The sequence below is a fragment of the Amblyomma mixtum genome, chromosome 4 (assembly GCF_055824585.1).
Source record: "Amblyomma mixtum isolate Tamu chromosome 4, ASM5582458v1, whole genome shotgun sequence".
In the NCBI taxonomy this organism is placed as follows: Eukaryota; Metazoa; Arthropoda; class Arachnida; order Ixodida; family Ixodidae; genus Amblyomma; species Amblyomma mixtum.
The window spans coordinates 47,050,845-47,065,957 of NC_143015.1; the positions used below are offsets into that span (position 1 = coordinate 47,050,845).

The window sequence follows — 15,113 nt, forward strand, 5'->3', positions numbered from 1 at the left end:
GAACGCGTGGATAGAGTTGCAGTGGTAAAAATACGAGGTCAGATTCTTCTTCAGTGCACTTTTAAGAGTCGGTTCAATCATACCTCTCTCTAGCAATAAAACTCTTTTATCATTAGCATCCAAGGAAAAACTCTGCTTCACGAACTCAGCAGTCTCCGCACAAAGCGGTAGCAGTACCTTTTTCTTTGCTGTTCTTGTATCTCTAATCATAATACAGTAAATATATCAACGCTCAACATTACCTTTCAGTGAAAATGAAAAATAAACAATGAGCCATCTAGATATACGTTTACGGGGAAATTAGCTGCCTGCTTTCTCCTCGAAGTTATCACCTAAGTCTCAAAACAATGTCAACACCGCAGTGATAATGGTGACACTCTCTTGCGCAAAAGTAGTTGAGCTTTCGCTTGCAGAGAGAATGTTTGCACGAACTTATAACAGAAAGAGATCTGTGACGTGTAAATTGTATTGCATGAGATAAAACGAGGCTCTTGCGGCATCTTTATTATGTCTTAATGAAATGGCGCTTCAAAATTGCGGTCTTCTAGCGAGATGGCTCATGTGGTGCTTTTCGTTGAAAGGAGCTTTATGACGACAGAGCTTCCGCAATCTTCTGTGGGGAAAAAGTATTACGCCCGTGGAATGCAGCGGAACATGTGACGACCTGGCTGCATGATGACGCCTTCACGGACGCTGGTGTCGAATTCGCACCCAGGCTGCGGACGAACGCAGAACTTCTGTAGTATGCTTGTCAGGAACAAGTAGATCTCCACCGGAGCTATAGCTTCACCAGGACACATTCTTTTCCCTAGACGAATGCAAAAATAACGCCATTACTTTCTGGTACAGAGAGGCTGGTCAGATGGTTCTTGATAATCACAAAGTGAACAGGGGAGAGAAAACTTCAGAGTGCTTGCCGACGTTGGCAAGCGCCCTGTGGTTTTCCCTCCCTTGTTCACTTTGTGATTGTCATTACTTTCTGTTCGCTTTGTAGCATTGCACTAGGACGCTTGCGTGGCACTGCCTGCTTTTAAACTGTTTTTAAAATGATAATGATGATAATAAACGCGATATTAATTACGCACAGAAAAGGGGCAGCTTGCGCACAGTCTTTCCCACAGTAGAACCCTTTTTGTCCTGTCCCTCTGCAAGTGATGTCAAGCTCACCTCTGCGTAAGCGAAGTCAGCGCGAACACAAAAATGTCTAGCCACATCAAATGTAGCTGCGTTTTATCCGTTGTCGTCATCGTATGTAATCTATTTTGTACTCCGCTTTTTACGCTCGGCGGCAGTGGTGCTGAGAATTCTGAGCCGCTGCCTTCAGATGTCATTCCTTTTTCTCTGTACTTCCTAATGCTCGACATCTCTAGCACTTCCGCATAGTCGTGCAATGGAGTCTGATGAACCAAGATAAATAAAGGCTCCGCTACGACACCAACGGCAGCTCTACGAAACAGCATAAGCTGGTGAGAAAGAACTCGAATGCATCTCTGTAACTGGTAAGCGGGCAACTGCTGTGACACGTCAAGATGCGAGAGTAGCAAACGACGCCAAGCATGCTCATGAGCACGAAAAAGAGAAATGGCGGCACAGAAACTACCCAAAAGCAGCAATTGAAGCAGAGCGCGCTGCCCGGTTAAGTAAAGTATATTGTGGCGGAGGCTCTCCAAGCCGGAAAGCTGACGCGCGTGGTTAAACTCGAATAGACATCCCTTATGACACTATTATGCTCCTTGGCCTCCATAGTTTATGGAAAACAAAGACACAATTCAACAATGCCGAAGTAGTTGTGAGATCTCCTCGCGAGCATTTCATTGAAGATGTCATACGTCTGAGGGAAGTGTATCAGGCTCTGCCTGATCAGCCAACTTGGTTAAATGTGTTGGATGACTTGGTTGAACTGAAAAAATTTTACCTGCCGTGTGAATGCAAATCTTGCTGACATGTTTTCCTTCTTTGTACCCGTTGTGAAAATGCAATAGAGAGAAAAAAAGAAGGAAGCCTAGACAGGATTGTGTTCGGCAGCTGAAAGGCCTGGCTCCTTCCCGAGGAAGGCTGCCACCATCGGTGAACGGTCCTAGAATATGCTGCGCGTTTCCGGTGAAGGTTTTCGTGCTTACACCCACCCTCGACAACGGCATATACTACAGTTGTCCTACTTAGCAAGCTCTTTTTAAAAAATTGCCCATGATTACGTTACTTCCTAATGCGAGATTTGAGAGCAGCTCATTACCTGTTTCAGCTTTTCGATGGACTGAGGCAAAGAATTCGAGCAAGACAAGTTTGTACAAGTACAGACAACTTGTTATTTTTCACACATATTCCTCCTTCAAGAAACACTCCACTAACAGTTCTTGATTGTCATGAAGGAAGCCTTGCCGTCGGAGAAATAGATGGACATATGCTCGACTTGCTGCACCAATGCTTGGTTCTCAAAGACGAGGTGTGCGCAATTATTGCGCCGAGGTTGTCACAGCTGTGGGAGCCGTTACGAGCCAGAGGAACGGGTTATTCTCCCGCATAAGTGGTAGGAAATTCCCGCCAGTCTTTATATCTACATTAAAGTCCTCACTCACCCTGCCACCCTGGCTGGTGGCAGCGTTTCTGGCACAACCCTGTCAATGCCAAAGCATGCAGCGCACATCTGTCGCTACCGCCACGTAGCTTAAAGTACGAGTGAGGTGTCCACTGTTCGAAGAGGGCAGTTATGTGCCTTCCCTCTGGTTAAGGTGTCCACCTAGATGTGTGAGACAGATACTGCGCATTTTCTTTCCTCAAAAGCCAATTTACAAATTTTACCCTCTGCTTCCCAAGCCCCCGCTCTATTGGTTTCGCAGCTGTGGGAGACAGAGACTGCGCATTTCTTTTCCGCAAAAAATACCGAAAACACTTTGGAAATTCTAGAGTGTGCTTGGCGAAAGCCTTGTGGTCAACCAACTGCAGCTTCCCCGAACCGGTTGGCGCGAAATCACTGGCCCCTTCGGAGCCATGCGTCTCACTCACTCGACTGCAACGAGACGTGTGGCGAAGGGGCGGCAGTGTAGCTGCCACCGCAGACGCGCGTGCGCTCGTTCTACCGCAACTGTGTGACGTCGCGGTTGCTATGCACAGCTGTGCCCCCCACTGGCGCTTCGATTTCTAAGGAGGGGAGGAGGTTGCGCTTTTACTTTCTGCTTTCCAAGCTCCCGGACAGCGGCGACGGCAACGGCTACGGCGACGCCTCGAAACGCTGAAACGGGCGCCTAAGAGCTCCGCTCTAAAAAGCATACTAATATAGAAAAGGGCTAATCTTTAGAGAAACTACCACACCAGAGTGTAGTGCCCGTTTTGTTGCGAAAGCAGCACTACGCGAGTCACCGATCCATTTCGCGGAGCTGAGGAAAGGCCATACCGCGCAAGCACGAGGAGCAGCGACGTCACACGGCGCACAGCTGGCGCGCAGCCGCCGTCGCTGCGCGGGTGACTCAGAGGTGCCGCTGCAGCGCTCGCCAGTTGCGCATGCGCAGTAGCGGTGCATAGCTAGCGTTCCGGGGCCATCACCGCTGCCGCGCGCTCTCAATCCCCTCTTTCTGCCTCTCTCCTCGCTGCTTTCGCAGTCCTCCAGGTTTAACCAGAGCTAAATAACTGCTAATTTCTTTTTCTCCGGTTGATCTCTCCAAGTTTTTATTACACATGTGTACCTTGATGATTTACGAGGAAGAGGATTCATCTGGCGGTTATCATAAAGTTTCATCTATTATTCATGCGTTCCAGCCGTGCACTTCATCGAAAAGGCGTCGGTTAGATAATTAACATGCGAAAGAGAAGTTTTGATTTGTGTAAACAAAGTTGATTGCCCTAATTTTGAAGACATAAGTCGTTCGCATGATATGCTAGAGTACGTAAAGTTCACATTCCTTTTCGAATTCCAGAGCATGTGCGGGCGGGCAGTCTAATTCTCTCTCTCTGCCAAGAATGGCTTCCCTTAGCGAAAAATAATACGTTTGAAATATGTGCTTGGAGATTTATATTGGAATTGTAAAGATATTTTGTATTCACAAACAGAATAAAAATGTGTAGGAAATAGGTTCCTGAAATTGAATGCTTGGTGTTTGAAATATATACGTTAAATTTGCCAAATATAGCACACTTAAAGCATACATCGAGCACGTTTCAAATATGTGAAAAAATATGTATGCGGTTTTAGCGCCTTGTAAATATATTAAAAGTGTACTTTCGTAAATATGAAATTAATTCGTCCGACGTATACTTCAATTCTAATAAACGGACAGTCATTTAAATGTATTTCCAGCACACTTGTAGCTGCCTTAGAACAGTCTATTGCTCGAAATCGCCTTTCGAGAATGGCACTTGCGTGTTGGCAATGTATTTGAAGTGAACTTTCGTAAATACGCTATTAGTTGGTCAAATGTTTAGGGGAATCCCCCAAGGTTGAGTAGATTTGTAATAAGGGAGTAATTTGACCAACAGTGTTCCCACTTCGAGTTATTGATCAATTCGCTCTCGCCCTACCATAAGCTTGCCGTCCCGGTTAGCTCATTTGGTAGAGCGACTGCTCCGGTGAAGCGGTGGTCCCGGGTTCGAACCCCGGACCAGGACGAATTTTTCTTTAACTACGAAGTTTCTGAGAAAGCTGTATAGCTTTCCTTTGTAGCCGTGTGGCTGCGCTCGGGTAGATGCCAATGAGTAATTACTTCCTCATTACAAATACGCTATTATTTCGACCAAAGTATACCTAAATTCTAACAAATTAGCAGACCGCGTAAACACATTTGCACCACACTTCTAGCTACGGTGTAACAATCTAGGGCTCGAAAGGACGTTTCGAGGAAGTGAGAACTGTCCCTTTCGTGTCGTCCTTTCGTGTATGGTAACTTCTAGCAGGAAGTCAATCACCACCTATTTACATTGCGAGTGGAGAACGTGATAGCATGATACAGGCAAAGGGGCCTTGGACACTTCCGGGCCCGAATATTCCAGCGAAAAGGACCGCAACTGGCTAGGCGGACCGGCTCCCTTTGACACCCGTGTACTTCTTGGTTGACAGTTCGACTCCTGACTTATGCTTGACGCAAGTTTCGACTAGCAGACCGGTACTAGATGGCCTCCTCATTCGGACGTGACCAGTACAGCACTTGTGCGAAAATTTGGGGGCTCACAGTCTTTGCACAAAAAACTCCTCACCGGGCAAGATAATGCGTCGTCTCTAGGCGGGTATATATAAGGCAAGCGAAGTATGGCACTTGTCGGAGCACTTCTTGTTTGCTGCGTCACTTTCTGTAGGAATTTGATAAGTGGAGACGTCTTTCCGGCTCAAATTCCGTCACGTGACATTGAAATGTCATAGACTTCCTGATTGCTGGTAACTACGCGTCTTATCAGGAATGGGTTGCTTTTCGCTCATAGCCGGGTCAGTTATTAGTTCTCGTGTTGAGAACATTAACACGTCTCGTCACTGGCAAACTTTTTTTAAGCCGAACTGCATACATTTTAATGTGTTCGATGTATATTTTAGTCTACATTTAATGTAATTTAATGCATTTAATGTATATTTTTAGTATATTTCAATGCTTTATAAATATACTAAGCGATCACAAGTGCATTTTTGCCTTATTTGCAAGCAAGTTTTAAATATTCCAAGTGTACTTAGAAAGCATTCGTATTAGAGTTTAAGCATAGGGACAAACAATAAGAAATAAATATAAAATTAATATAGTATGTTCCAAACGCATTCTTAGCATATTCATTCTTCGCTAAGAGAATTCAGATGAACCGATATCCCGGCGAGAATCTGGAGGTCATTCATCTTGATTTCATGCACTATCGAGCCATAACTGCTTCCTATATATCGCTTTTAAATTTACAGCATGTAACGATAGAGCGGTTTGAAATGAGATTGATACGAATGCCTGGTCGCTGAGAAGAAAAGCTGCGGGAAATTTGTCTATTGTGGTGAAAATACCAAAGTCAGGTACAAGTGAAGAATGCAGCGGTGAATACCCCTGAAAAGTGGCCCTGCAGCCAACTCCGTCGACTGGTTTCCATGACGTCGCGGTTCAAATGTAGAGAAGCTAGGCCGGAAAGAATAGGTGGCGTGCGATTTAGCCTGCTTAGGCAATTGCAAATTAGGTGTGCTAGCACATCGGTTTTTCGCTTCAATTTCAGTTCAAGGCACGGTTTTCAAGGTCAAGTAGGCGTCAGACAAAAATCAGTGAAATCAATGAGTGGGGGCCTCAATACTAGCGCACAAAAGCTGGTGGGGACGCTTAAGCTGTGCATTAAAGGCGATGACGTCCATGGTTTAACGCCCATATAGGCGGAATCGGTCAGTCTCCTCTTTACGTTTATAAATCGCTGGGAGTCCTCATACGGCTTCTGGCGCCATGGTGTGGGTGTTAAGCGACTCGCCATTGTACTGCGATGGGAGGGGGCGCCACCGGTGGTATCCGTGAGATCCAGGTTGCTCCCTGCCGTGCAACCTTTTGCGACTAATAGTTAATTAAAGGGCCGCTTGTCACGGTGCGCAGGTTTTGATGACGTCACAAGGTTACTTGACATAGGTGGCCAGCGTGCCACATAGGTCAAGAGTAGCCAGAGACTGGCGAAATCGATGAGGGGGCGCCTTAGTGCCACGAGGAGCGGGTTGTTCGCTGTTTGTAATAGGGGTGCGAAGGGCTGGAGGGCGGAATTTGAATAGAAGGTGCATTGGTCGCTAGTTGTCGGAAGCGCACTCTGCACGGCATGGGGACAAAGGATGGTTTCCTTTCCTGCCTAGCCTCTGCTGCATTGCAACCGCGAAGCCATGGGAACCTGCCAGAAACACTGGCAGGAGATCTTCCTTCGAGAGGCACCCGACTGTGTAGACAGTGACAAAAAGGTGTAGAAGAAGGACGTCGGGGATGGCGTCGAGGTCGGCGAGGAAGCGCGGCGATCAAAACCAATACGATCTGCGCGATAGCAATCCCACAACTGCTTCTTCTTTTTTTTTATTCCAGAAGCAAAGGGGTCCATCTTCTTATTCACAATGCCCCCCCCCCCCCCCCCCCCCCCCCCGAGAAAAAAGGGAGCCATCCTGGCGACTTAAGGGGACGGAGATACAATGGGGTCGTAGAACGGCTTAAGGCGCTGCACATGTATAGTTTCACGGCCACGGTGCCGAAAATCAGAAGGTGGCGTAAGAGGCTCAACGATGTAATTGACTGGCGAAGTGCGCTCGACGACACGATAGGGCCCATGGTACTTGGAGAGCAGTTTTGTTGAGAGGCCGGGGCTGCCGGACGGAACCCATAGCCACACGAGTGAGCCGGGCTCGAAGTGTAGTGCATTCTTCTGATTGGTGTCATGGTGATGTTTTTCGCGCTTCTGGGAGTCGGTCGTGAACGACCGGGCAATCTGGCGGCATTCTTCGGCGTGCTGTGCAGCTTTGGTAACTGTGGTACATTCAAACGCATCAGGGTTGTAGGGGAGCACAGTATCAAGGGGAGCCGATGGATGCCGACCGTAAAGCAAAAAGAAAGGAGAGAAACCCGTGCTGGATTGCGTGGCAGTGGTTATGCATAGGTGACATGAGGTAGGATAATGTCCCAGTTGGTGTGATCGGATCCGACGTACTTCGCGAACATGCCACCGAGGGTGCGATTAAATCGTTCAGTAGGACCATTTGTTTGCGGGTGGTAGGCGGTGCAAGTGCGGTGAATGATTTTGCACTGAGCGAGCAGGGCTTGAACGACGTCAGATAAGAAAGCACGGCCTCTGTCGCTGAACAATTCGCGAGGAGCACCGTGACGGAGAATGAAGTTCGTCAATAAGAAACCGGCCGCATCACGGGATGTTGAAGCTGGGAGCGCGGTGGTTTCGGCATATCTTGTCAGATGGTCGACCGCGACAAAGACCCAGCGATTGCCGGCAGCTGTATACGGAAGAGGGGCGTAGAGGTCAAGGCCATTGCGGTCGAAGGGATGAAGCAGACATATGAGAGGCTGCAACTCACCAGCCGAACGGTGAGAGGCAGGTTTTCGGCGCTGACAAGGCAGGCACGATCGAACGTACCGAAGAACCCAGTTGTACATACCGCGCCAATAGTAGCGAAGACGGATTCTAGTGTACGTCTTGAAAACTCCGGCGTGACCGCACTGCGGATCGGCGTGGACAGCTGTACATATTTCGGTCCGTAGATGGCGCGGGACCACGAGGAGCCGTTCCCGTCCACTTGAATTGTAGTTGCGCCGGTAAAGGAGGTTATTCCGAATCTCATAGTGGGAAGCTTGGCGGCAAAGGGCGCGTGAACGGGTAATCTTGGAATGGTGGGAGAGGTAGTCAATAAGAGAGGCGATCCATGGGTCCTTTCATTGTTCGGCGGGCATGTCGCTGACGTCGAGCGTAAACGCCGCGGGGTCCAAAACGTAGAGGCTGGCAAGGTCGGCTGGAAGCGGGGAGCGAGACAAAGCGTCGGCGTCTGTATGCTTGCGACAAGATCGGTGAGCGACACGGATATCATGTTCATGGAGGCGAAGAGCCCATCGTGCCAACCGGCCGGAGGGATCTTTCAGCGATGAAAGCCAGCAAAGGGCATGATGGTCAGTGACCATCAGTGACCCCGCACCTCCACCAAATGTAGCACTAGGACGTCGGGGGCGGCGTCGAGGTTGGCGATGGAGCGGGGCGATCAAGACCAACCCGATGCGCGATGGCAATCCCACCACTGCTTCTTCTTCGTCGGCGTCTAGCGAAGGGGTCCATCTTCTTCTTCACAAGGGTCAGATGCGACGCCCAGAAATGCAAACACTATAAGAAAGTGTGCGAAAATCTTTGATGCCGTCTGAACGCGTAAACTAACAATTACTCGGTCTTTATTGGCAGCTGTATTTTGGCCAGTTATCAATTCCAAACACAGTGGCAGGGCTGCATATTACATTATGCCTGACGTTCCATGTAAAATTACTTCATGGTTTGCTTTTCAATCGAAGAAATTGTATAGGGGACATATCTAAGAAACTCTAATTCATACGACTACCACAGGGAAAAGGCATTTTGCTGTTACGCAATATCCTTGACACTGGTCTGAAGAGCGATGTCCGTTGTTTCTCAAGAAGTAGGGTTTGCACGCAGAGTAGCAAAACTAAACAGAGCTATTAGCAAGAACTTGTCAGCAAAATGTCCCCTCACCCAATCCCATAAACACGACGGCAAGTTTAAATAACGGCAATCATTACACACACAGCAAAAAGATATCAACATGCCAGCAGTAAGTAGTACGTCATATCTGTGGTGTACGCTTCGAGCAATTATGAGAAACACTGCACATGCACAACCTTCATGAAGAGAAATTTTCAGACTTGAAAAATGACTTCCTGATTGCAGAAGACTTTCCCGCCGAACTAGAAAAGCGTTCTGTTCACAATGCCTACAAGTGCGAGTGAAAGTCCTACTTGCCTACAGAAAACGGGACCACTTTTTTCAACATCTCCAAGGCCAGTGATCCGTCCGTATTTAAAAAACGAGCAGGATCAAACTTCTCCGGCTCAGTCCAGTCCTCAGGATTGTTGTGGACTGCCCATATGTTGGCGACGACGGTGGATCCTTTTCCTACAAAGTAACCTCCTATCACTACATCTTGACTTGCCCTGCAAATTAATGAACCTTGCATTAATACACAATGTCATCCTTTGTTTTTCAGGATGCGGCATTTGGCGAGCTTTATGCCAGAATTTTTGTTTTTGTAGGGGGGGGGGTGGATGGAGGGAGGGGTCATGAATGAGGCCGCCACTCAATTTATAGCTGCTAGAAAAGAAAATAATTACCAGGCGAGAAAGTTATAAAAATTTGAAACCTCTTTAGTATGATGACTTCATTTCCCGAGTAAAACATTGTAGTGGTACGTTTCTTTTTTGTTTACCAGAATAAAATTCGGTATAAAAGCCACCAGCAGTACCAAAAGAAACCACGTACAAAAAGCCAAATGCTGGACACTCCCAAGCAAGTTTGCGTTAAAAAAATTAGCTCAGGTTTAGCTTTGGATAAACCCGGTAGGTTGCGTAAGCGCATCGCAAAGCGGGCCCGTCTAGCAACATCCTGAGCTCGCCGTTTAGCAAGCCGCTGTTCACGCTCTTCATCGGTCTCTTGGGCCCGCTGTTGCTTCCTGGCTGCTGCAAGGTGGCGTAGCTTCTCTTTCTGCTTACCGGGTAGCATGTCGAATGAATCCAGCAAGCAACCGAACGCGCTTTATACCCATTCTTCCCCCTCTCCCTCAAATCTGGCGAGAGAGCAGCGCAACAGCGCCTCCACTCTATAGCGACGGCAGCTGCAGCGCGGCGTGCCTACCGCCGCGACCACCCGACGGCTTGAAGGGGGGGGGGGGGGGGGGGGGGCATCCGCAGCCGGTCTTGTTGCTATGGCAACGACACTCCATCTGTAGCGCGCCGTGCCTACCGCCACGATCACCCGACGGCTTGAAGTAGGGGGCCCATCTGTGGTTGCTCTGAAGGTCAAACGTGCCTACCGCCGTGGCCACGCGAAGAGGCTGAGACCTGGCGTAATATTGATTACGTAATAAAATCTAATTTGAGACAAATTACGTGACATGCTTTTCTGAATGCTTTATGGCACGAGTTGTGCTTGTGAATCTGTGTTTTTTAAATACTTAGTATTACTGCGATCACTTGTTAAAAGTCAGTACTCTGGTACTAGGTTATGTCCCACCATCCACAATACTTTCGCCCACTGCCCGGCCATTTATACCCCAGATCTACCTTCACCGTCCAGAAGCCGCCACCCACCGCTAACAGATATATTCCTACTCTAATAAAGCCTAACCCACAGCCAAACGACCTCTCCGCTCTCCAGACGCCTTCACCCTCGAGATGGCCACGCGGAAATGGAATGTAAAAGCGATGACGAAAATGTAACTCAGGGGCGGAACGGGATGGCCAACACTGTTGCAGTGAAGAGTACATACAAACAATTACAACCGATTAGTATGCTTACGCAGGTTGCTTACTTTTTTTTTGTAAATATTACATTTAAAAAACAATGGGGCCACTAAAAGAATGTACGGGCGAGTAATGCAAAACACTCCTTATTTTCCAATTCTAGCCAATTCCATTCTAATGATATTTCAAATCTGTTTTCATTTTGTTCAAAAGCTATTCACACTGTATTCTGTACATTTTCATTTGGTGGAGTTGCAAGTTCGCGCACCGACTATTACTCTAGGCACTCCGCGTTTTCCGGCCTTTGATAAAATCAGACAGTCTCTACCACTCGCTAGTTTTGTAATGCAGCCAGTTTTTGGACGACGCAGGATTTTGGTGTCAATCAGCCAATTATTGCTTTCGCATTAATAAACGGTGGTGTTCACAGTGGAAGATTAAACAAGGTATTTACTAGTTCGTGTGCTTCACTCTTCTTTTACCTTCTGTAACAGATTTTTCCCTTGCTGGTTTCTAATTTCTGCAGGCAAGAATTTTTTCTTCTAATTATTGTAATATACAGGCATTTGAAAACCTCACGACCGTTACCTCGAAAACTGGCCATATCAAGCTTTTGAAGTGCCTTATAATGTGTAATTTATTGAGCATATTATTAAGAAAATACCTGAAAATAATAAGACAAATACAGTACCTACAATGGCGCTTCCTGCTCATCAAAAAACAAAAGTCAGGGCCACTGCGTGCGTCCTTTATGGGTTCGTTCTTGTGCCTAGGGTTGTTTTCAGTCGACATGTAAACTCACCGCAGCCCGCGACAACTTTTCCCGGCCTTGGAGCGCTAGCTAAGGAGCCACACACAGCAATAAAGTTCTCCCTTGATCTTTTTATTTACTTTCATAGTTTAGTCTAAGTTGCGTCGGAAAACTGATGGAGAAAATGGCTCACGTCCGTTTTAGCTGGGACCTGGCGAACAGGAGAATTTGTCCTGCGACCACGTCTGGTTTTCAAAAAGGACGCAGCAGCATTGACAACGTTATTGCCCTTGCCAATTGGGTCAAACGTAGCAAAGCAGTGCGGTCTAGGACCATTGCTGTGTTTCTTGATGTGAAGGGAGCCTTTGATAACGTCACACATGAGGCAATTCACTTAGCTTTAGAATCAATTGGCATTAGCGGACGAATGCATAACTGGCATCGGGACTATGTTCAAGATCGATTTTTATGTCAACAAGTGGAGGTAACACAGCTCTGCATCAAATATCCCGCGGAGTACCTCAGTGGCGATACTAAGTCCCACCCTTTCCAATATCTAACTTGTTGGCTTAGAAAAATGCTTGCCAACACAGTTGAAATCTCCCTTCATACAGATGACATCTGTGTATGTTGTTCCCGACGCAATAGGCGCATTGTGCATGGCCTACTACAGAGGGAAATAGGCTGCATTGATTCATTCTTAAGCAAGCGCGGTCTCGCAGAGTCGTCAGATAAAAGCTCAGCAATTGCATTTTCAAGGTGTGATTTTTCGCGCTACGTGCTGAAAGTTGCTGATAGTCCTATACCGTATGTCACAAGCCATAAATTTCTGGGGGTAACGCTTGACAGGTGGCTGTCATGGTCCCCTCATGTGCAACAGCTGAAAATGAAGCGGTGCTCTTACGCCTCTATCTTTTCTATTCTCTCCACTAGCAGAAAAGGCTGTTCTACAACTTCATTACTACGACTGTATGGAGCGCTCTGTGAAGGTCTTCTGCGCTACAGTCTCCCAGCTCTTGAGGGTATTTCGCAAACAAATATTAAAATCCTCGAAGCTATGCAAGCTAAAGCCTTGTGAATCTGTCTCGGCCTTCCCAAAAAGACCTACATAGTGGTACTCTAGCAGAGAGCTGGCGTCTATCTGCATGAGTACTTTTAATCCAGGAGGTCCTTCGTGCCCAGGTGCGGTCTGTGGCTCGTGTACCTAACCATCCACTCTCTGAGTACCGCATAGGGGAAGTTTCTGACATTCTCCCATCACAGCACCAGTGTCCTGTCACAACCTCCACCGCAGCTTGGAGGGACGCAGCATGGCAAATCAAGACCACAATCCCTGGCATTAAAACAAAAACAAACACCCCTCATCCTGCACTTAAACACTTTGCACTTGAGAGCACTTATGATTGCTACAGTGTGTACCGCCACATCTACACTGATGGCTCTGTCACGTCCTTATCATCAACGATTGGCGTCTGGATTCCGCCAACGTGCACCACAATTTCAGCGACACTCAGTCACCACACTTCGACTACTGCTACCGAGCTGGCTGCTCTGCGTGCTGCATTTACTTACACTCTATAACAACCACCAACAGCGTGGGTTATCTTCAGTGACTCTCGCTCTGCACTAGAATTGATAAAGTCCTCAGGAAGCCTTCAGGAGCAGGTCGTCGATGACTTGAACAGACTACACACCGAGGCCCGTGAGCCACGTCGCCGTCTTGTGCTTCAGTGGTTACCCGGTCACTGCGGCCTCGCAGGCAATGATCGTGCTGACGGTGCAGCGAGGTCGGCGCATGGCGACACCTTCTTGTTCCTACCCATACCCTTTTCTCGTAGTGATGGCGCGAGACTTCTGGCTACTAAATCTTGGCAGATGCAACGCTCTTTGTGGTGTTATCCGCGGCGTCAATACAGATCCCTCCTCCAATCGACCCAACTTGTGAATTCCGCATGTCACGGAATTTAGATAGACGTGATTGTAATTGCCCGCACCGAATTTGTCTGAACGCTGCATTTACCAAATTCTATCTTTACAGAATTGATATATCAAGTAGCCTCTGTGCTTGACATGTCGTGTGCGCGAGGATCTTCAGCCCTTGATCTGCCGCTGCCAAATCTTTAATACCCATGCAAGGCACTGTTAAGTGCTTTAGGACTTCGTCAGAACAGCCCCGTGCACATGGAGCATGTCCTTGAACCCTGGATTGATGCGACTTTAGCTGCGCGAGAGACAAAGGCATTTTTAGTGTTTCTAAGGGCCACGGGTTTAGTGGACATACTTTAATAATCATGTGTGATTGTGAGTGCGTGAGTGTTGAGTATTCTTGATGTTACCATTCTTCCCTTTTTCTCTCTTTTTCACCCTCTTCTTTCAGCCTAATCTGAAATAGCATACCAGGCTCATAACCAGCAGAACTCTCAATTATTCATTAAAGTGTCTCTTTCTCTCTCTGAAAGTTTAGTACAATATCAACACAAGTTATTTAGGGCATATTTCTAACACAGCTGCTAACTCTCAACGTTCGATACGAAGTAAAAAACACTTTTCTTGAATACAATGAATTTGCTAGGCACGTTTTGTTGAACCAACTTAGATGGCCCGAGCTTCGTTGGCATCAGAGTGAAGGCACGTGTTGGAAGCAACGCGCCTGAAGACAAACCACAATGTTTAAAGAATTTTAATGCTGATGCGCTCCAGATTTAGGCATCGGCTTGTAATGACCTCAGCGAGTTAACATGGGAGGGTTTCTTGGCTCTGATATTAAAACTGTATCTTTTTAATGGGCTTTTCACCTTTTCATTAAATTTTTTTTATTTCAAAGACTGAGATACCGCAAGAATGGAGCGCGCCAAATGTACTTCCAATTAGCGCCAAGTACCAGTAACCATTAGTTGCATCAAGTTGCTAGAGCACGCTGTTGTCAACTCATGTGTTTATTTTTTTGGATGAAAACTAAACCTTGTTGAGCCACAAATACGAATTTATGAAGCAGTCAACTCGTGTCTGTGGTTGATTGTTTGCCAGGATTGCTTGATGTATCCTGGAAATTGATTTGTTGTCTTTAGGATTTAATGTACTGTTCTACATGATCTCATAGGCCAGATGGGAAGATGCTTTAATATCAGGGCAAGGGATGACTTCCTGAACGTAGATATAGGGTCTGGAGGTAATCTCGCAGACCACTGCAACCAGCCTCGCCACAAGTGTAAACCTATATTAGGTAATACATGGTTCCTAGCAACGTCAAAAAACATAACAGAAAGCGACGTCATTGAGGCTTACTTTATTGCTAAGGCAGGAGACACTTGCGTAAGCACGCCCTCACTTTCACTGCACGAAAAAGAAATGTGCTTCCTTGACCATGCCTAAGAATTCCCGTTTTTGCATTATCGCCTGCCACTTCCTGTCTACTCATGAAGTTTTCTTATGTT

General features: G+C 47.1%; 1 protein-coding gene across 1 annotated transcript in view; it reads right to left on the reverse strand.

Moving 5' to 3' along the window:
• Nucleotides 1–629: 629 nt before the first annotated feature.
• The window catches only part of LOC149346427 (cytochrome P450 2J2-like), a 57,614-nt gene continuing 43,130 nt past the window's right edge, over nucleotides 630–15,113 (reverse strand). The window contains exons 8-9 of the mRNA XM_089541326.1: nucleotides 9,433–9,623; nucleotides 630–808 (exon numbers count right to left, since the gene is read on the reverse strand). Of these exons, the coding sequence (XP_089397452.1) occupies nucleotides 630–808; nucleotides 9,433–9,623 (370 nt within the window). The remainder of the gene's footprint in view (nucleotides 809–9,432; nucleotides 9,624–15,113) is intronic.